Source organism: Garra rufa, chromosome 20, assembly GCF_049309525.1.
Source record: "Garra rufa chromosome 20, GarRuf1.0, whole genome shotgun sequence".
NCBI classification, from domain to species: Eukaryota; Metazoa; Chordata; class Actinopteri; order Cypriniformes; family Cyprinidae; genus Garra; species Garra rufa.
The window spans coordinates 23970493-23991816 of NC_133380.1; the positions used below are offsets into that span (position 1 = coordinate 23970493).

The 21324-nt window shown below is 36.3% G+C and overlaps 1 protein-coding gene across 1 annotated transcript in view; it reads left to right on the forward strand.

Annotated features, from left to right (window-relative positions):
• lrig1 (leucine-rich repeats and immunoglobulin-like domains 1) overlaps positions 1-21324 on the forward strand; it is a 56081-nt gene that overhangs the window by 14349 nt on the left and 20408 nt on the right. The window contains exons 2-8 of the mRNA XM_073825398.1: positions 2946-3017; positions 4383-4460; positions 11936-12073; positions 12187-12330; positions 15274-15417; positions 16104-16247; positions 18648-18791. Of these exons, the coding sequence (XP_073681499.1) occupies positions 2946-3017; positions 4383-4460; positions 11936-12073; positions 12187-12330; positions 15274-15417; positions 16104-16247; positions 18648-18791 (864 nt within the window). The remainder of the gene's footprint in view (positions 1-2945; positions 3018-4382; positions 4461-11935; positions 12074-12186; positions 12331-15273; positions 15418-16103; positions 16248-18647; positions 18792-21324) is intronic.

Below are 21324 nucleotides of genomic sequence, written 5' to 3' on the forward strand. Positions count from 1 at the left end.
TTAAATTGTTTACATTTTTATAACACATTATATTGTGGATCCATCAGTTCACATTTACAACTCTGTGTTTCTCTTCCAGCAGGAGGCTGGAATAGGCTTTTGAAGTTACATCGCAATTCTTGTCTTTCAGTCCCTACATTTAAGACCACCTGAAATCATAATTAAGACTTTATTAACCCCTAATAACACTGCAGTCATCAATGAAAATTAAGAGCTTTCAAAAAACAACCCTTCTACACAAAATACTTTTTTTATTTTTTTCCCACCATGTTCGGGGCACAAGAAAAATATTAGGGGACTAAATTAATATCAGCATATGAAGTATAATCGTCTCTTATTGTCTCTGAGAGAATGCACGTCAGATGCTGAAAGCACTGTCGGTTTTTACTTTCACTTTCACATATTGCGCAGTTTTCAAGTGTGATATCCATTGGCTCACCTCCATGGTTTAAAACATAAATATGTCTAAAAATACAGTATATAGACCTTTTTCCTGAGTAAACGATGAGCGCCGCCATTACGAATTCTAACGTCAGATTGAATGCTTTTCTGTTCCGGTTTCCATAGGAACCCATTCAAATAGCGTCCATCTGTTTTTAATGTAGCTAACGTCCGCTGCTTGGTGTCATCTACACACTCATTAAAGTGAGGCACTGACAAATGACGGTCATTGCGACATTGCCAAGTGATGGCGCTATGGAGCCATGTGCTTTTTAAAAACATTTTAATAGGTTTAACATTAGTTTATTAGCTCGGAATATAGCCTAATTTGACAAGAAACAATGCAGACCGGAAATGCAAAGCATTCTTTCAGTTAAGAGTCGGACTTACTTCCGTGTTCAGGAAAAACGTCTATAGAAAAGACATATCTTTAAAATATTGTGACGTGACACCAACGTAAAGCCATTGTTTTTCACTCACTGAAAGCTACATCTGTCTCGTTCTCTGCTCTCGTCACTGCACGCACGACTGCAGACACACCTCCTCTTAAAATTTCGGCATTACAAGTTTTGCAAATCGCTATCCGTGGGTCTTTCTCAGATCTACTGAAATATGTCCACACCGCAGACGTGTTGCTTCAGACAAGCACGTGCAGGCCGCGGTTTCTGTTTGCGTCAACATACTGTTTTGGCCGTGTTGTTTCGGTGATAAAAGTCTTTCGGCCGAAAACCGAAAATGCACTTTCGGGCCATTTTCGGCCAAATATTTTCGGTGGCCGAATATTCGGTGCATCCCTAGCCAGAATGCATTGGAGACATTTATAATGCTACAAAAAATGTAGTTGAGATTTATAAAAAAAAAATCCTGAGGAAAAAATGTGTCACGGTTTCCATAAAAATATTAAGCAGTGTTTTCAACATTGATAATAAGAAGTTTCTTGAACAGCAAATCAGCATATTAGAATGATTTCTGAAGGATCGTGTGACACCGAAGACTGGAGTAATTGTGCTGAAAATTTAGCTTTGCATCACAGGAATAAATTCTATTTTCAAAATATATTATAATAGAAAACATTATTTGAATTTGTAATAATATTTTAAATTTTTACTGTATTTTCGATTAGAAATATTTTTGAGGGATCATGTGACACTGAAGACGAGTAATCATGCTGAAAATTCAGCTTTACATCACAGGAATAAATTCTATTTTAAAATGTATTACAATAGAAAAAAGTTATTTTAATTTGTAATAATATTTCAGATTTTTACTGTATTTTTATTAGAATTGTTTCTGAAGAATCACGTGACACTGAAGACTGGAGTGATTATGCTGAAAATTCAGCACTGCATCAAAGAAATAAATTATATTTTAAAATAAATTAGAATGGAAAAATTATATTCTAATTTATAATAATATTTCAGATTTTTACTGTATTTTTGATTAGAATGTTTTCTGAAGAATCATTTGATATGAAGTAATGATGCTGAAAATTCAGCTTTCTTCACAGTAATAAATTCTATTTTAAAATATATAACAATAGAAAAAGGCTATTTTTAATTTGTAAAATGATTTCTATCATTTTTTTAATAGAATTGTTTCTAAAGGATCATGTGACACTGAAGAGTGGAGTAAAGGCTTGTGAAAATTCAGCTTTGCGTCACAGGAATAAATTATATTTGAAAATAAATTAGAATAGAATGATGTTATTTTAATTTGTAAAAATATTTCACATTTTTACTGTATTTTTGATTAGAATGATTTCTGAAGGATCATGTGACACTCAAGGCTGCTGAAAATTCAGTAATATTTCACATTTGTACTGTATTTATGAATGGCAGGGTTACATGGGAATGCTTAAAAAGGTTGAAGTCAGAGCTGTGGCCTAGTGGTTAGTTTATGAGCTCCAATTCAAAATTAAAAAAGTACTGCCTCTAAAATATCAAATCAGTCAGTAAATCCCTTTTTAAACCAATTACTCTTACTATAAACAATGCGGAATGGTGCGCCCATCCATAAGGAAAATCTGAGCATGCAGTAGCTGAGGAGCGACGGAAGAAACCACAGAGCTGACAGGAGCTTTGTAGATCACAGAGCCATCAATCTCTGACATTTCAGCAGGGAGAGCAGGAGGCTAGCGCTCTGCCAAACCTAGTCTGAAGCCCTTGGACGAGTGCTCGCCTGAACCGCGCTGAAATGAAGATGACGTCCCGCTTAAGGAGGCTGTTGAAGTTCTTGATTTATGGACCATAAGTGACGATACGACACGTTTTACTGATGAACCTGACTGATAGACTGTCTGGTGTGTTGTTGAAAGCTGCTGCTGGCACTGTGGATATAGTGAGGCGAGAGATTTAGGGTGCTCAAGTGGGTCTACTAGCGAGAGAAATGCGATCATCGCCGCTTTTTACTGAAGGAGTTGAGTTTGTCGACTGTTATGAGTGCCTGACTAAAGTGTTTTAATAAATTTCGCTCTCTCTTCCCCCTCCCTCTCTCTGTTCACTCAGAAATCTGAGCCACAACAAGCTGGCAGCAGTCGATATGGACATCCTCTCCAATCTGCCCAACCTGAGAGAAGTGTGAGTAGAACAGCCCCATGAACAGTCCCTCGTCCAAACCTCCTGTAGATCTGCCCAGCGTCAGCTGTAAATCTGTCCCTGTTTAATGAAATCAATTAGAATGCTTAGCAACTTTTCCAGGCCTGTAACAGAATGTTCTAGGGAGTTGTTGGCCTTCTCAAACAATGATCAGAACAATGATTGCTTTTTGTATTGATTTGAATTCAGTTTCATTCATTTCAGATCTTTAAGCATGTCTTTTATAAGACAAAGCAATTGTTTCCGAGTAGAAGTGCTGGTTAATGTTACGTGAAAAACCACTTTTTTATATTTGGTTACAAAACATTCCCACAGTTAAAGCCCCATAGAGAGAGGCAACTGAATGAAGTACATTAAATGGTGTAATAACGTTAATTACAGCCATTAGCCACAATCGGTCATAAATCATTTTAAAGCGTGCTGTCAGTGCTATTTGATATTTAAGTACTTTTGCTGGTGGCTATTGTCCTGAAAGTGGCGGAGATTGGGAATAAAGAGGTTTGCTATTATAAGCGCCTTCCATCATCACCCGACACCAGCCACTAACCTGCGCTGTAAATATTTAATACATCGAGGGACTGTGTCTGGCCCTTAGCCAGACGGACCTACTTTCCCTTTCTCTCTCTCTTTCTCACTCTTTATGTTTTGATGGTCACTGTCAGTAAGAATCTTACTTAAAAGAAAAAAAATATATACATATACTATACATATATTTATAATAATTAGAAAAGGTTCAAATGCTTACTGATGCTTCAGAGCAAGGGGGTGAAAATCTTTGAACAGAACCGAATGATCATGTTTTTTTCATTTAGTTCTGTCCTATAGAAGATGCTTACATGTTTCTTTGAAGACAAAATAAGTTAAATTTACCCTAAACATTTGAATTCAAAAGTTTTGACCCCCCGGCTCTTAATGCATTGTTTTTTTCTATCTGAAGCATCAGTGAGCATTTAAACCTTCTGCAATAGTTGCATATGAGTCCCTCAGTTGCCCGCAGTGTGAAAAAATTGATCTCAAAATCACACAGTCATTGTTGGAAAGGCTTCAAATACAGAAAAATGTTGAAAAAGCTAAAAATTTGTGTTACCTGAAGGGTTTTTCTGAAGAACTGCAGGCAGTTTAAATGTTCAGGACAAACAAGGGACTCATGAACAATTATCACTAAAAAAAAAAAAAAAATTAGGTAACAACACAGTATTAAGAAACAAGCATATGTAAACTGTCTTATTCAGGTCAGTACTAAATAAATGTTATTACAATAAATTATGAGAAATCTTATTAGAAACTTTAGAAATAAGTTATATTGTTATGTTTAACCTGGATGTTGTTGTGTTTTTTGATTGACAGGAGACTTGACCACAATGAGCTGACATCCATCCCTTCATTTGGAAACCCAGCAGCAGCAACAGTCGTTACACTGCTCTTGTAAGTAAAACATGAGTTTGCATGCTTTTTTTTTTTTTTTTCTCGATGTTTAGTGTTGCTAACTGTGGTAGTGAAGCTCAGACAGGTGGGACTGCCTTTACTAGCCTTACCCTGGAAAACTACTGCCTTATTTGGGGTTTTTACGTGTGTGTTTGTTTTGGTTTTTTTGGCGGTTAAGCCATTCCTTCCTCTGCATCAAGGTACACAGTTATGGTTTATGAATGTGAGTTCTCACAGTATTATAGTGAAATTTGCACAAGCTGCAAATATGAGTATTTAAAGGCATAGTTCACCCGAAAATGAAAACTACCCCATGATTTACTCAACCTCAAGCCATCCCACGTGTATACGACTTTCTTCTTTCAGAGGAATACAATCAGAGTGATATTAAAAAATATCCTTGCTCTTCCAAGCTTTATAAAGGCAGTGAATGGCTGTTGAGATGTTGAAATCCAATAAAGTGCATCCATCCATCATAAAAAGTACTCCACATGGCTCTGGAAGGTGAACCAAGGCTTCTAAAGTGAATCAATGTGTTTGTGTAAGAAAAATAATAATATTTAAAGCTTAAATCTCCAGCTTCCTCTAACTGTCTTAACTACGAAAGACGTAGGCAAAGGCAATGACGAGTGCAGACACGCAGAGCAGAGGCCAAAGCAAAACTTCTGTCATGAATTACAAAATGAGGATTTGTAAAGAAAAATGCTGGAGGATTTCGATATAAGCAAAGAGGAGCTTTCCTTTGCTGTAAACAAAAATTGGTATTTTTTAAATACAACTCCGATTGTATTCATCTGAAAGTCATTTAGGATGACTTGAGGGTGAGTAAATCATGTATCTCTTTAATGTCAGCCTTATGTACCATTATATATTTAAGGACAAGTGCGTCACAGAACAGATTTAGGAATTTTGCAGCAGTGATATTTTTACATCAAAGTATCGAAATAAAAAAAGTACAGCTTCACTTTTACGTTATTATTACTTTAAAAAATGCTTGGCTATAGACTTGTTCATGTTAAATCTGTAGAGCACCAGTTTGCCTGTATCTCTTCACACCGACTGATAGCCCAGCAGTAATCTTTCTTCTGCATAGATCATGTTCCCATTTGTAATATATCTCTCCACTACCAAATGTGTCGTTCATTTGAGCGGTAAAGCGATCTGTGTCTTTATAGCGGGCAGTTGTGCTGTCATGGTGTGACCTCATTGATTTACAGTTAATCACCGTCTCCCAGAAATGATAAAAACCCTGATGACTGCTCAGTTGACTTCACAGGATTCGAACATTTGATATTACCATGCCGAGCTGTGCTCGGAGGATATCGGGAAAGGTTGGAATGAGGGGTGATGATCAGGGAATTTAGGTCCAAATAGAAGAGTGCTTCTTTTTTTGGCCTTGGTTTGAGGCCTGTCGCTATGGAGGGCCGCTGCATATCGGGAAGGGCTCATCTTTTTTGAGCCGCACAGCTGAATGCAGTAGAACGCCCAGCTGTAGCTGTCAATCAAGCAGTGTACTGTAAAAAAAAAAAAAAAAAAACGGGGGAGGGGTCAATTGGAAGAGTGGGTTACCGATACGGGCGGAGGAGAAGGGTAGGAACAGAATGAGCGAGAGTTCTCGGTTTCCACCTGTGAGGAACACCTGACCCCCGCTCCTGCTCGTGGCTCTTGTTCGGAACGCCGCTCCACTCACAGAATTCCTCCCCTCTGAGTTCACCGGCTGGAATGCTGTCGGACAGCAGCTCCCTGTGATACGGCCACAGAGCCAGCACTAAAATACTGCCGCGTCTGTCACCAACACCAAACTCCTCAATGCCCCGTTTCATCTGAACTGAGGACGACATTTAAACAGTAGCTCTCTCTTTCCCTCTCTCTCTGGTGAAGTGTTTAAACAGTCGCCATTCTACTGATTTTAATCATTTCCTTTGGCTGTTGACAGTCATATTCTCATAGTGTGCTGTGGGGCATATGGTCTCACTCTTTATTGCTATGCCCGGTGGAAGCCATATAATACAAATGCACATTGAAATATAGTTCTAGTGCGTTATGATTGTCAGCTGTTGGGGAGTGTTTGACAAATGTTACACTGCTAGTTGTGCAAGTTGCATGGTAGGGCTGAGGGGTTTATTTGGAGACCACACCACGTTTATTTATGTTACACCATTTGATTGACAAATCTATCTTGATATCATATGTTAATATTTTCATCTGTTTGACAGTTGTTCAATATGGCATATCAAAATGGCTAAAACCCTGTCAGTTCTGATCATTTTCACAAAAATGAACAGGCCCCAGAATATTTTGTTATATGAATATCTGAATATGCAATATATCAAAAGAAGGAACATAGCCTCTGTTTTTAAATAATAATTTAAAAAGTATTATTTTAGCTTTATGCGTTCTGTTTTTATTAACATTTTAAACAAAAAGCTGAGAAAATCAATGATTAAAACAAACTCTGGTGCGATTGCTCGGTTAGTGTGGTTCATTTAAGTAAGTGTGAACGCTGCCATCTGAACCTTGATGCGCACCAAGCAAGCGGACTGAGTCCACTAAAAAGATAGGTCTTGCATTGTTAGATCAGTGTTTAGTTATAGATCAAATATAGATCCAAATATGGAATAGATCGCTTCAATTGAGACATCCAAAGCTTGCATGGTCCTAAACCACTTCCTGGGTTGACATTTCATTCGGTAACGTTAGGCTGGTTTGATTTATATAATGATTCATGTTTGATGATTACATATGCATCTGCTTACACATGTGATAGCTTGTTTCTGTTGCTTCTTTGTTGTTTTTTGGTCCAGAAGTTTAATATTTTTATGCATAACAGCGTAGTGCGTAACCTGCTGTACACCATGGAAACCCAGACAATTCTGCCAATGGCGGGGAAAGAGTTAAAGAAAGCATTGTTTCACAAAAAGCCTTTGTTGCTTTGTATTCATGTTCATAAAATAAGAAGCACAATAAAATCATTGATACATGTAACCCTGGACCACAAAACCAGTCATAAGGGTCTTTTTTTAAAATTGAGATTTATAAACAAGCTGAATAAATAAGCTTTCTATTGATGTATTATTTGTAGGATAGGACAACATTAGGCTGAGATACAATTATTTGAATATCTGGAATCTGAGGGTGCAAAAAAATCTGAATATTGAGAAAATTGCCTTTAAAGTTGTCCAAATGAAGTTCTTAGCAATGCATATTACTAATCAAAAATTAAGTTTTGATATATTTACAGTAGGAAAATATCCTAAATATCTTCATGGAACATGATCTTAATACTCAATAAAATAAAAATAAAAAAGGCATAAAAGAAAAATCGCTAAAGTAATATTCTAAAATATCAAGTCAGCAAAAAAATTAAATCACTTAAAGAATTGTGTGTCTACCTTATCTAATGTTATGTTTGTGCAAAACTGTATATTAAAAAAACTGATTAACTAGTGGGTCATTTGAAGTAAATGTAAATTGAAGTAAATTGTGTTTAAATTTATGGTTGAAGACAGTGAGTTTGTTGCAAAATTCATATTTTGTTGGCTTTGGCAGTGGTACTTCAGTAGTCAGCATTTGAAGTGGATCTAAAAAGTTCATCAAAGTTGTCCTAAGGCAAGAGCGGGTATCGTTTTGGTTTTAGGACAACATTGATAAAAGGTTTTGACCACTGTAGTAAAGGTTTATGGATTCTCTTAAACTAAAAAAATATTAAAGTATGATTTACTCACCTTCATGTAGTTCCAAACTGGTATGACTTTAATTCCTTTGTGGAACAAGAAGATATTTAGAAAAATACCTCAGTGATTCTTTGTTCATTCAATAGAGGTAAATTGTAACCAAAACTATTTGGTTACCAACATTAAAAATATCTTCTTATGTGTTCAGCAGATGAAAGTAAGTCATACAGGTTTGGCTGAACTGTCTGTTTAAAACACCAGAGTAGTTGGTCGTTGGACTAGTCTATGCGACCATCCCAAACAATACTAACACTACCTGATACAGTCTTTGTGAACACCCTTCCCAAACCGCCTCCACCATTTCATCTCCTTACTTTTGGAGTTCATCAAGCAGATAAGCCAATCAGTGCTGCCTAAAGAACCTAAACTGCTAATCCTCAGTGCGGTGCTGCTTTGGTCGGATTAACCGGCTGAGATATTCGGCTCCCACGCTCTCTCACCACAACAACTGATTCTGACACTGGTCTGGAACCCAGCTAAAGCATCTCAGCTTAGCCCAAACATGTGTAAGAATAACAGCTAAACCACAAGCAAAGTCTTTGTATACTATTTGTAAAGTATCATATTGGCATTGGATCTGTTTCAGGATCTGCTGTAACCCAGATGGAGTAAGTCTGATCCTCGATCTGAGCAGATCCAGATCCCAGCAGTTCCACTTTAAAACATCTCGTGGATTCAGGCCTGAAACGGCCAATGCATGAGTGTGGGCCGCTTCTCTTGTTAACGTCAGCATGTTTTTTTTGCCTGGTGAAGGTCGCCAGCTGCTGACCTGCTACTCAGTGGAGTCTCAGTGCTCTGTTAGTCACAGGAACATCCTGTAGGGCGGTGAGCACAGTGCTCGTCCTTATCCATACCCTCTGTCTGTTTATTCAGGTGGGACAGTGGGGGTACTCCCTCCTTTTCTCTTTCCTTCCGTCGTTCCCGCTCGCTTTCTTCTGTCCTTCCATTCCTTGTCCTTTTTCCCCTCTTCTTACAATTCCCACCCAGAATTCCAGTTAAACGGTCAAGCCAGGGAGCATCTGCGTGTCGGCCGGGTCCCGTCTTCACTGGGAAAGGCCTCGCTGGTCTCTCAGGCTCCCACAGAACACCTGCCAGCAGACAACCAGAGCAGAAATCCCCTCTTGGTCTCAGTGGACCATGTGTTTACTGTGAGATTTACGCAGAATTGAGAACCGAATAAGGAGGCTTTGTTGTTCCAGCATGGACTTGTCTTTGCTGTATGGGCCTGTCTGCCTGGGCTTTGTAGGGTTTCTAATAGCATTGATCATAGTGCAGGTGCTGGACTGTTAAAGAGAGAGTTCACCTAAAAATGAAAATTCGATGTTTATCTGCTTACCCCCAGGGCATCCAAGATGTAGGTGACTTTGTTTCTTCAGTAGAACACAAACGAAGATTTTTAACTCAAATCGTTGCAGTCGTATAATGGCAGTCAATGGGACCCACGGCTTTGAGAGTCAAAAAACATACACAGACAAAATATGATGTAGAACCGTATTCAAATCCCACGGTATTTACCCCAAAGCTTGCACATCAATGCAACGCCATTTCCATATGCCCACTACTTCTTTTTTTAATAGGAAGTTTATTAGAAGGAGATTTGCGGATTTTTTCTTTAGTGCTGTCCCGTTCTTCAGCTCAGGGATGGCTTACTCTGAAACTACCCCAAAACAAATTCCAGATGTGGAGAGCCTTGACCTCGCCATTCCTTCCGCAGCCGGCAAAAACAAGTGTGATTCTTAAGTCAGCTGCTTTCTCATGCCTCAGCTCTGAGGAGAAATAGAAGCTAAGAAAAAAGGGGAAAGGACAGAAATCCAAAGCCCCATGAGAGAAAATTTGTCTTTGAAAATTTGATTTGTCTTAACAGTTAAGAACTGTTCACACCAAACTTGATGTGACTAAATGACAAGAAAACTAAATGTTTGTGAACAAAACTTAATGTTCACTCTCAAACCAAGTCCTCTGTGGAAATTTCAGTCATTTTATTTCATTTTTTGAAAAAGGTTGGGTGACTGAATTGTGACAAAAGTATGAAATATTCACAAAAGAAACAAAAGTCTAATTCACGATCTAATCTAAATTTAACATTTGAAAAAGGTTGTATTTTTGTCACACTTTTGTGTGACTAAATGAGACTAAAATATTCAGTTCTAACCGAATCCAAGTCAAATACAGAATTTTTTAAATTTGAATGAATTTAAACACCTGATTTGTTACAATTTTGTGTGACTAAACGAAACTGAAGTATAAAATATTCACAAACACATTTTTTTTTGCACTAAAAATAAACTTTTGGTTAATGTTGTGCTTATTTTTGTGTGGAAAATGATGTTGAAATGAAGCACAATAGCAACGTTTTTTTTTTTAAAGGTTTTAAGTGTTCTCTTCTGTTTGCTAAGCCTGCATTTATTTGATCAAATTACTGATTTTGAAATATTATTCAACTGTTTTAATATATTTTAAAATGTAATTTATTCCTGTGATTTTAAAGCTGATTTTTTTTAGCATCATTACTCCAGTCACATGATCCTTCAGAAATCATTCTAATATTATTTTCTGCTCAAAAAACATTATTATTATTATTTTTATGTTGAAAGAAACGAAGTGAAAATGCTCAGGTTTCTTAATAAAAATAAAAAGTTCCGAAGAACAGCATTTATCTCAAATAAAATCCATCACTATTGATAAATTTAAAGTGTCCTTGCTAAATAAAAGGATTTATTTATTCCATAATTTCTTTCCCAAAAAATACTGACTCCAAGCTTTGAATGGTATAGTGTATAATGTTACAAAAGCTTTTTATTTCAGATAAATGCTGATCTTTGGATTCATCAAGAATCATGAAAAAAAAAAAATTACTCAACTGTTTTAAATGTTGATGATAATAAAAATAATAAATGTTTTTTTGAACAGCAAATCAGCATATTAGAATGATTTCTGAAGGATCATGTCACACTTCAGCTTTGATTTTTAAATAGTAAAAATATTTCACAATATTACTGCTTTTGCTGTATTTTGTATCAAATAAATGATTTCATTTAAAAAATAAAAAAAAACATTAAAAATCTTACAGTTCAAAAACTTTTGACTGGTAGCGTAACTGTCTTTTCACTGTAAACTGGAATAGGATGAAAACATTTTAAAGTTATTTGAGTCCTAATATATTTAGTCAGTTGTTAATCTCTTCTGTTGCGTCCAAAGCTATATGTACAGAAACAGACATACACAAGTTTAGATGAATCTTTCATCCGACTGATATTTGTCACCATAGCTGGGTTTTTGTTTGGGATTCCTGGCCTGTATGTGTTTGTGCGTCTGCATGTGTGTGTTGACAAATCAAGTTACCGTATCTAGCCACAGTCACTTGGCACTTCTGAAGGCGTGTGTGGAAACAAGCCTCCATCGGGCTTCAAAGCCCTATTGACACATTCTCTCCGAAAGAGCCTCATGTGGTTGGAGCAGCCAGCCGCACATCACTGCAGATATGTGGGTCAACATATGGTTTCGCATAGTTGCCTATAGACGAATGAACTGAAAAACACTGCGATACCGTGACTTGTAAGTCTAGAGCAATTGAGATTAGATCTACGGTTGTGGATGTTCCGTGTGTTTGCCTGATCTTGAAGACGTTGAACAATAGTTTAGTCAGTAATCGCATAGTCACGTGAAACCATATTAAGTACTTCTTGAAGGTACAGCTGTGTATAGAGTTATAATAGATCTGCTTTTATTTTATTTTTCTAGGCACCATAATAAAATCCGCAGACTGGAGGGGAGCCTCTTGCAGAACTTCACTGCTCTGGAGACTCTGGATCTGAGTAATAATGACATCACGGAGCTGAGAGAGCACTGCTTCCCTCCGGGGTTACAAATCAAGGACCTGTAAGAAACATACTCGTTCTTTCTCTCTCAAATAGATGTAACTCTGAACTTCTGCGTTTTCACGTAACACTGTATTCTTTCAAAGTCTGAAGCGTGATATTTCATCTCTGCAGGCACCTGAGCAGTAATAAGATTGTTCATCTGGAGTTTGGGGCGTTTAAGAACCTCGCCGGGAGTTTGCAGATCCTCAGATTGAGCCGGAACCGACTGACCCAGCTTCCTGTTAAAGGCCTTGAGCTGCCCAAACTTACTCAACTGTGAGTGCACTACACTATAAACTAGCATTCAAAAGTTTGAGCTCAGTAATTGAAATACATTTTTTTTTATGTATATCTTTACAATATATATATATATATATATATATATATATATATATGCATATATATGGGTCAAAGACGTTAAGATGTCCACAGCAAAAGAAATTTACAAAAGTGATTTTATGTCTATAGAAAGCACATAATACATTTTTGGAGAATAAAATGTCAAGATTTGGTTGAAATAATGTTACATTGTCATTCAGTGTAACACAATTTTTATGTAAAAAAAAAATTCAAATAACATGCTTAGTCTGACTTGTACATATTAAAATATATAAAAGAATAAGGGAGAATATTACATTTTATTGTGTTTTAATTAAATGTATTTAATTTTTTTTTTAAAGAAATGTATATTTTTACAAATACAAATTTATATTTATTTTTATTTTATATTTATATAAATAAATATATGTGTATATATAGCACCACCACTGTTCAACATTGATAATAATATTAAATGTTTCTTGAGCGCGAAATTGGTATATTAGAGAATGATTTCTGAATAATCATGCAACAAACAGTGAAATTTGACATTTCAGCTTTGCCTTTACAGGAATATATATATTTTTTTAAATATATTCAAATAAAAATGATAAATTATTTGAAATGCTAGATTAAAATGTAATAATATTTCACAATATTACTGGAGAAAAAAATCTTACTACCTCCAAACTTTTGAATGGTGGTGTAAATATTTATTTATTTATTTATTTATTTATAATTCACCAAAAAATGAAAGTTCTGCCCTTAATTACTCACCCTCATGTCGTTCCAAACTCCCGTTCATTTTCGAAAAACTAATTAAGATATTTTGCTAAAATCCGGGAGCTTTCTGATCCTGCATAGACAGCAATGCAACTGACATGTTGAAGAGACACAGCGGAATCTGGCACAGAAGAAATTGTTGAATAAAATTGTTATTTTTTGTTGTCTTCACAAACAAAAACTACTTTCAAAGTTTCATGAACCACTGATGTCACATGGACTGTTTTAACAATGTTCTTACTACCTTTCTGGGCCTTAAACTGTCAGTTGCAAAAAAGTCAGAATTAAATTGCGACTTTATTTCTCGCAATTGTGAGTTTATATCCTGCAAACCTGACTTAATATCTAGCAATTCCGACTTTATAATTCGCAATTGTGAGTTTATATCTTATAAAAGTCGCAATTACCTTTATTTATTCAGTGGCGGAAACAGGCTTCCATAGAAAGCTCTCTAATTTTAATAAAAATATTTTAACTTTTGTTCCAAAGATGAACAAAGGTCTTACGGTTTGGAACGACGTGAGGGTGAGTAATCAATGACCGAATTTTCCCTTTAAGAGTAGCTGAGTAGTTTAAACTGTATTTTATTATTCAGCAGCTATGGAAACTACAGTTTGAAGTACTTTCTCCAACACTGGCTTCCACATGTTATATTAAAGGTATCAGCATTCAGGATCAGAGAACCATTGGTAAACATCAGAGCAGGACAATTCTTTCTCTCCATCGCAGATCTATGGATCTATCTGTGCCCCGAGCGTAACCATCTGTACCTAAGCTCTTTGTTTCTGCTCCTATCAGACTTCCATCAAAAATGTGCTTTGTTCTTCAGGTGGACAGAGTGATACTGAATCTCTGTATGCATGAGGCAACATAAGCTCATATTAAAACTCTCACACATGTGCACACACACCTGGAGCGCATTTCAGCAACCACAAAGCCACAGCTATGTCGGTGAGCGAGATGGATAGGTTAGTTAGTTACGACATCAAAGAGACATCAGAGTCGTTTTATTTGAGATGATGGTCAGCTGGACGTGCTGTCTGTTTACAATGCTACGCTCTTTTATTTTTCTTAGAAAAATACTAAGAGTCTTTCAGTAAACAGTTCTTAAAAGAACCTGTTTTTCTCAGTGTGAAGAACATTTGAATAATCTGAATCTTTTGTTCAATCTAATCTGTTCAATGGCCAGGTTCTATTTTTACCATGTAAAACCATGTTTTTAATTGTGTACACTACCAGTCAAAAGTTTTTGAACAGTATGATTTTTAATGTTTCTTAAATAAGTCTCTTCTGTTCACCAAGCCTTAATTTATTTTATCCCAAATAGAGCAAAAGCAGTGATATTGTGGAGTATTTGCTATTTAAGTAACTGCTTTCTCTTTGAATAAATTTTTTTAAATGTAATTTATTTCTGGGGTCAAAGCTAAATTTTAAGCATTATTACTTCAGTCTTCAGTGTCACATGATGCTTCAGAAATCATTCTAATATGCTGATTTGCTGTTGAAAAACATTTATTATTATTATCAATATTTAAAACAGTTGAGATCATTTTTTTTTCATTATTTGATGAATACAAAGATCCAAAGATCAGCATTTGTCTGAAATAAAAAAGCTTTTGTAACATTATACACTATACCTTAAAAAAGCTTGGAGTCAGTGTAATTTTTTTTTTTATATTTTTGAGGAAAGAAATGAATACTTTTATTTAGCAAAGACGCTTCAAATTGATGTAAAGTGATGGAAACACATTTATAATGTTACAAAAGATTTCTATGTCAGATAAACGGTGTTCTTCTGAACTTTGACTAGAGTAATGATTCTAAAAAAATCAGCTTTGAAATCACAGGAATAAATTACATTTTAAAATACATTCAAATAGAAAATAGTTATTTTAGATAGTAAAAAAATACTTTTAAAAAATGTAGTTTTTGCTGTACTTTAAATCAAATAAATACAGGCTTGGTGAGCAGAAGAGACTTCTTTCAAAAACATTAAAAATCTTGCTGTTCAAAAACTTTTGACTGGTAGTGTATGTCTTCACAGTATCATGCATCATTTCCTCAAATACTTTAACCTTTTTTTGCTTTTAATTTACATTTTAATTTTGTGTTTTGTAGGGAGCTGAGCAGGAACAAGTTACGGTTGATTGAGGGACTGACCTTCCAAGGTTTGAGCAGTTTAGAAGTTCTCAAGCTTCAAAGAAACAACATCAGCAAGCTGACAGACGGGGCCTTCTGGGGTCTGGCCCGGATGAGGGTTCTGTGAGTCCAAACCTTCATTACCACAACCTGGAATATTGCTACGTATTTATTAAAGAGCTCACAAACTGAGAAATCAAAATTCCCTTGATCGTTTGACATATAAGAGGTCATTGTACTGTAAAAAATCGAAATATTGAGAAAATCGACTTTAAAGTTGTGTAAAGTTCTTAGCAATGCATATTACTAATCAAATATTAAGTTTTTATATATTTACAGTGGGAAATTTGCATTGCCTTTGAACTTTATTTTTAATGAAGTTCCAGACCACGTCAGTAAGAGCTCGGTCCTTTGTTCACTTTATTTTATCACAGATTTGTTTACAAACAAGGCACAATTCGACTTCGCTTTGTCTATTATTATAGATCGTTTGATATGTACTGAATATTTATGCGTCCATCTGTAAAGGATGTAGGCTGTCAAACATACACAACTGTTAGCCAATCAGAGCAGTGGGCGTTTATTTTTGAGTCTACAATCCACCATGCCTATTCAAACTGTGCGTTCTGATGAGGGGGGTTAAAACAGGAGCCTGTTATTTCTAAATTATGTTTTTTGATGTAAAAACATGTACAGTTCATGACCCCTTTAATACTTCTCACAATACACCATTTATATTACACATAAATCAAATGCATATCTACCACATTGCTCTTGATGAGACTGAACACTTTTTTTGTCATCCTTAGGCACCTAGACTATAACAGTCTTCGGGAGGTGAACAGCGGCTCTCTGTACGGTCTGGAGTCGCTCCTGCAGCTCTATCTCTCCAACAACTCCATCTCTAACTTCAACCCTGAGGGCTGGGGCTTCTGTGAGAGACTCCGAGAACTGTGAGACATCACTCTCCTCCTTGTTCTTCTTTATAAATAAATATTTGCATTTATTTCTTTTTTTATCCACCTTTTTTCTTGAAGTTCACTTCCAGAACAAAAATGTACAGATAATATACTCACCCCCTTGTCATCCAAGATGTTCATGTCTTTCTTTTTTCAGTCGTAAAGAAATTTTGTTTTATGATGAAAACATTTCAGGATTTCTCTCCGTTTAGTAGACGTCTTTGGTGCGCCCGAGTTTGAACTTCAAAAAGCAGTTTAAATGCAGCTTCAAAAGGCTCTAAATGATCCCAGCCGAGGAAGAAGGGTCTTAACTAGCAAAATTATCAGTTATTTTTAGTGGTGGGCATAGATTAATTTTTTTAATCTAGATTAATCTCACTGTAATCTTGGAATTAATCTAGATTAAAATGGCTAATTTGAATTCTGCCGAAGGCATTCAGAATAAGTGTGCTACCAAAATAATGACTAAAAAGTAAGTCTTTGAGAACGGGTTTCTCAAGCCAGGTGGCGCATTAGACCAGGGGCTCATCTCCTGTTTCCAAAATGCATCACAAACTGCTTGACAATTGCATTTACAACACAATTAACTATACAAACTAGTGTGACCAACTATTCCTACACTGCATGTACTTCTGCGTAAAAGGCTGCATGACGTGCGTCTCGTTTGATGTGGTAATTTCACAGTAGGCATACAGGTTCGAAGACTCATTTTCGTCCCCGTACAGTGCAATTCGGCTAGGTACACATCCGCGCTAAAATATCAAGGTGAAAGTCTTCATAGCTTGCGTAGTATAGACCCAGCTCCCAACCCAACTTTGAGAATAGATTAACGGCAATATTTTTTTTATCGTCCGATAAGAGTCTCACGTTAACGCAGCACGTTAACGCCGATAACGGCCCACCACTAGTTATTTTCTAAAAAAATTTACAATTTATATACTTTTTAACCTCAAATTAAAAAAAACTCTGTCTTCGTCTTGTCTAGCTTTGCGTGAATTCTGTACATTCCCATTTTATACAGTTAGAGTAGGTCGAAAAACTCATTTTCCATCTCATTTTCTCCTCCAACTTCAAAATCATTCTACATCGCTGCAGAAGTACTGACCCAGTGTTTACAAAGTGAATGTGCAAAGAAGATCAAACACCCTTTACAAAAAACAGCGATGTAGAACGATTTGTAAGGTTGGAGAAGAAAATGAGATATGAGTTTTTCGAACTACCTTAACTGTCATGAACCAGACTACACAGTTTACGCAGAGCTAGACAAGATGGAAAAAGTATAAAAAGTATATAAATTGTCAATTTTTTTTTTTTTAGAAAATAACCAATTATTTCATTAGATAAGACCCTTCTTCCTCAGCTGGGATTGTTTAGAGCCCTTTGAAGCTGCATTTTGGAATTTGGAAGTTCAAACTCAATGGCACATAGAAGTCCACTAAATGGAGAGAAATCCTGAAATGTTTTGAAAGACATGAACATCTTGGATGACAAGCAGATGTTCTAATTTTTGATTTAGAAGTGAACTTCTCCTTTAACGCCGAAGTAAGCCTGTGGGTGAGACTTCCCGTTCATTTTCCGCTATGGGGAAATAACGAGAAGAATAAAAGCATCTAGTAAAACAGTTTGCTCTACAAACCATAATTAAGATAATACATTAAAGTAATATGCTAAGACACATTAATTTGCGATATTAAGACCGGAAGCCACACCCATAAAATTGACCAAATTTACCAATTTACACTCTTAACGATAAGACAAAGGTGGATAGAATATAATTTTGCTTGGCCTAGCTGTTAGTCCCTGCTAAATAAAAGTAATATTAGGATGTAATCTCGGTTATTGTTCAGATTTAACACCTGGTAAAGAATTAATCGCACCCGATCTTTACATTACAAGGAAGCGTTTGTCCGCAGTATCACCTACTGCACTAAACACACAGCACTCCTCGTCTTGCTGTAGATAAGCTCTGTTTATCCCCTAATGATGCACTGGATTGCCAGCGCTTAGGAGCTCAGCCCCATTTTCACTCATCTCTCCTGATTCTAGTTAAAGAAAACAGCGTAATCCTCCATATATATGTCTGCCAAGTGTTACACACAAATCTGTACCTGAGTGAAAGTGATCTTATCTGGGTGGATGTGTGTATACACTGGGCAGCCCTGTCAAGCGTATTGCGTCTTCTGTACGAGATATCTTCCTTTAGCTAACACTCTTGTCCGTTGTGGGGGTAACAAGGCTTTATTGGTAGGACATGTTGACTGCGGTATCAGCTGAGCGGTCAGCCGTTATTTCGCAGATAGGTTTATGACATGGCTGTTATTGCATTCTGGACAAGATGTCTACCTGCTGGATTTTGAAGTCGAAACCTAAATGCAATTCTTGTTTGTTTTTCAGGAACTTGTCTTATAATAACCTGACGAAGCTGTCCGAGGGTGGATTTGCCAAGTTGGTGAATCTGATCTCGCTGCGTTTAGGGCACAATTCCATCAGTCACATCACGGAGGGAGCGTTTAGAGGCCTTAGTTCCCTTCGGACGCTGTAAGTGTGTTTATTTTGTGATAAATCCTCTAAGATTTAAAATAGGACTAAGCCTGCATGTGTAAAACACTTCTGAAGTTCTTATGCCAACCATCATGACACAGCTTTTTCACATTGAGTTTTGGTGCTCATACTGAGGAATGAGGTTCAAGCCCATTCTGCCCAAATCACATTCCTTTTAATGTCTACCTGAGAATTTCCCAAAGTCATTCTGTATTATCTGTTAATAAAAATGTGAAAAGTAATAAATGCATAATACAAAAAAGTAAAAAATAATAAAAAATAACATTACTTGTAATCTGGATTACATAATCAGAAATTAAGAATTTGTAATTAGATGATTTTACATTTTAAAACGCTCACAATCAGATTACAGTTACTTTGTATGGATTACTTGATTACATATTAATCACACAATGGCAGTAAATTGTTCATAATTTGTTGATTCTTTTTTCTGTTTTAAATTTCACTTTGTGTCATAGCATTTAGCTTTGAATTTGGTTGAAAAAACACTAAGTATGAAACATGAAATGCATTATTGATTTATGAGCTGTAAGCTTAAAACAAGTTAGGTCAAAAGTAATCTAAAAAGTAATCTGAATATATTACCTAAAATTAGTAACCTACAGTCAAACCACAATTTGTTCGGACACCTGCAACATTTATTTTAGTTTATTCGCTTAAGCTTAGAAAATGGTATTAAAATATGACAAGAACTTAAACTGCGTCAGAATCTTGATAATCACAAATGAATTACAGTCAAACCAAAATGTATTCAGACACCTTCAAAATTTCGCACATTATCACAGTTTATGTGCTAAAGTTGGTAAAATGGTAATAAAATATGACAAAAACTTATCTTGATAATGTCAGATAACTTTGATAGAAATGGATGTAACAAAACATGGTCAGGTCAAAGTGTCAAATCAAATGTTTGGTCCTAGATTTTGAACAATTTTACTGGTAGTCCACTGTATGAAGAATTTTTGGGTATAATATGTCACAGTTTACTTTATTTTGCTATCCTCACTTACATAAATGAACTATGGTGTCCTGCACCCACTAGTAAAATAATATAAAAAATTATACCAGGTGTCTAAATGAATTTTGGTTTGACTGTACATTACATTACTAACTACTGTTTTAAATTATGTAATCTGTAATCAGTAATGTACCAAAATTTCTAAATAATCTACCTAGCACTGAAAAAAAACCATAAAAATTAAACATAAAATAAAAAATAGTAAAAAAAAAGGAATGTCCATGTCAGAATGTGTTGCAACACAAGAAACTAATCTACAATGTTCTCCACAGCATTTCCTTTCATGAAATGAGTAAACAAAACTGTCATAGTTTCTAAATGAATTACGGCTGTTGCAGAAAAACGTGTTGATTGATTTAGTGTCATTTGCTAAAGTAGCCTTAAGCTATTAAGTCTGGTGAGAAAGCTTTCTAGTTTCTTTTCTTCATTGTTTCCTTGTTGGTTCCCACCAAAGTTGGATGCACATGTGCACCCTGCTCAAGGCCTCCTAGAAGCAGCAACGTCTTTTTTCTGCGCACAGTGAAAGGCATTATGGGGGACCAACTCTCCAGCCTGACTTCTATAGACACACAAAGTCTCAACCGCCACTTCATGCCCCCCTCTTTGAGTGTCTCAAAAGAGAAAAGAGAGAAGAATCCTGCCTTTACTTTCTTAGATGAAGGCTTTTTCACAGTAGGGTGACAAGCCAAGGCACAACACAACCCTTAGCGCTGCTGGCAGTGGGCAGAGAGTGGGGGGAAGGGGCTTGTGAAGGCCTCTGTTTTCTTTTGTTCTGTTCTTCCTTTATGTCTTACTTGCTTGATTTCCTTTATATCATTCTCTCTCTCTCCCCTCACTTGCTCTTTCGCTCTCATCCGAGCCAGTTCTAATCTAATCATGGCCTTAGTGCCTTACTGGGGCTCCTGTTGAAAAGAAGCAGGGGAGGTTTTAATTGGTACGCGCTTCTGGCCGGGGCGAGAGGAGCCCTGGTCGGGTGTGAAAGACCAGAACCGGACCGTCTTTGAGCCGAGAGGGTGGGGGTCAGGCCTGGGGGCCTCCGGCCCTACTGTCATTAACAACCCAGGGCCCATTCACAAGCAGCCAGCCGGAAAGAATAGGAAATTGGCAGCCGAGGCCAGGCATGGAGGGAAAGTAACAGAAAGAGCCAAGGGGGCGGTTGTCGGCCGGGAGGGAATGGGCACAATCCCTCCGCCCACTCACCTCGAAAAGAGATTTATTCTTCTTCAGCAAGAGCAATCTTTTTAATGGCGTTGAAACAAAGGGACCTTTTACAAAAATGACATTGGATGGCAATGCCCAGTGTTATTTTGATTACTATTATAGATTTTATTGATAGTTTGAATTAGTTATTAGTTTTATGTTTTAATTTAAATTTTTGTTTCAGTAACTGTCCCCATAATGTCTGTTAAGTTTCCGCCCAAAATACCCTACAGATATTTACATCATACAGATAATTTATTGTTTATATATTATTTTGAAAATGCCTATTTT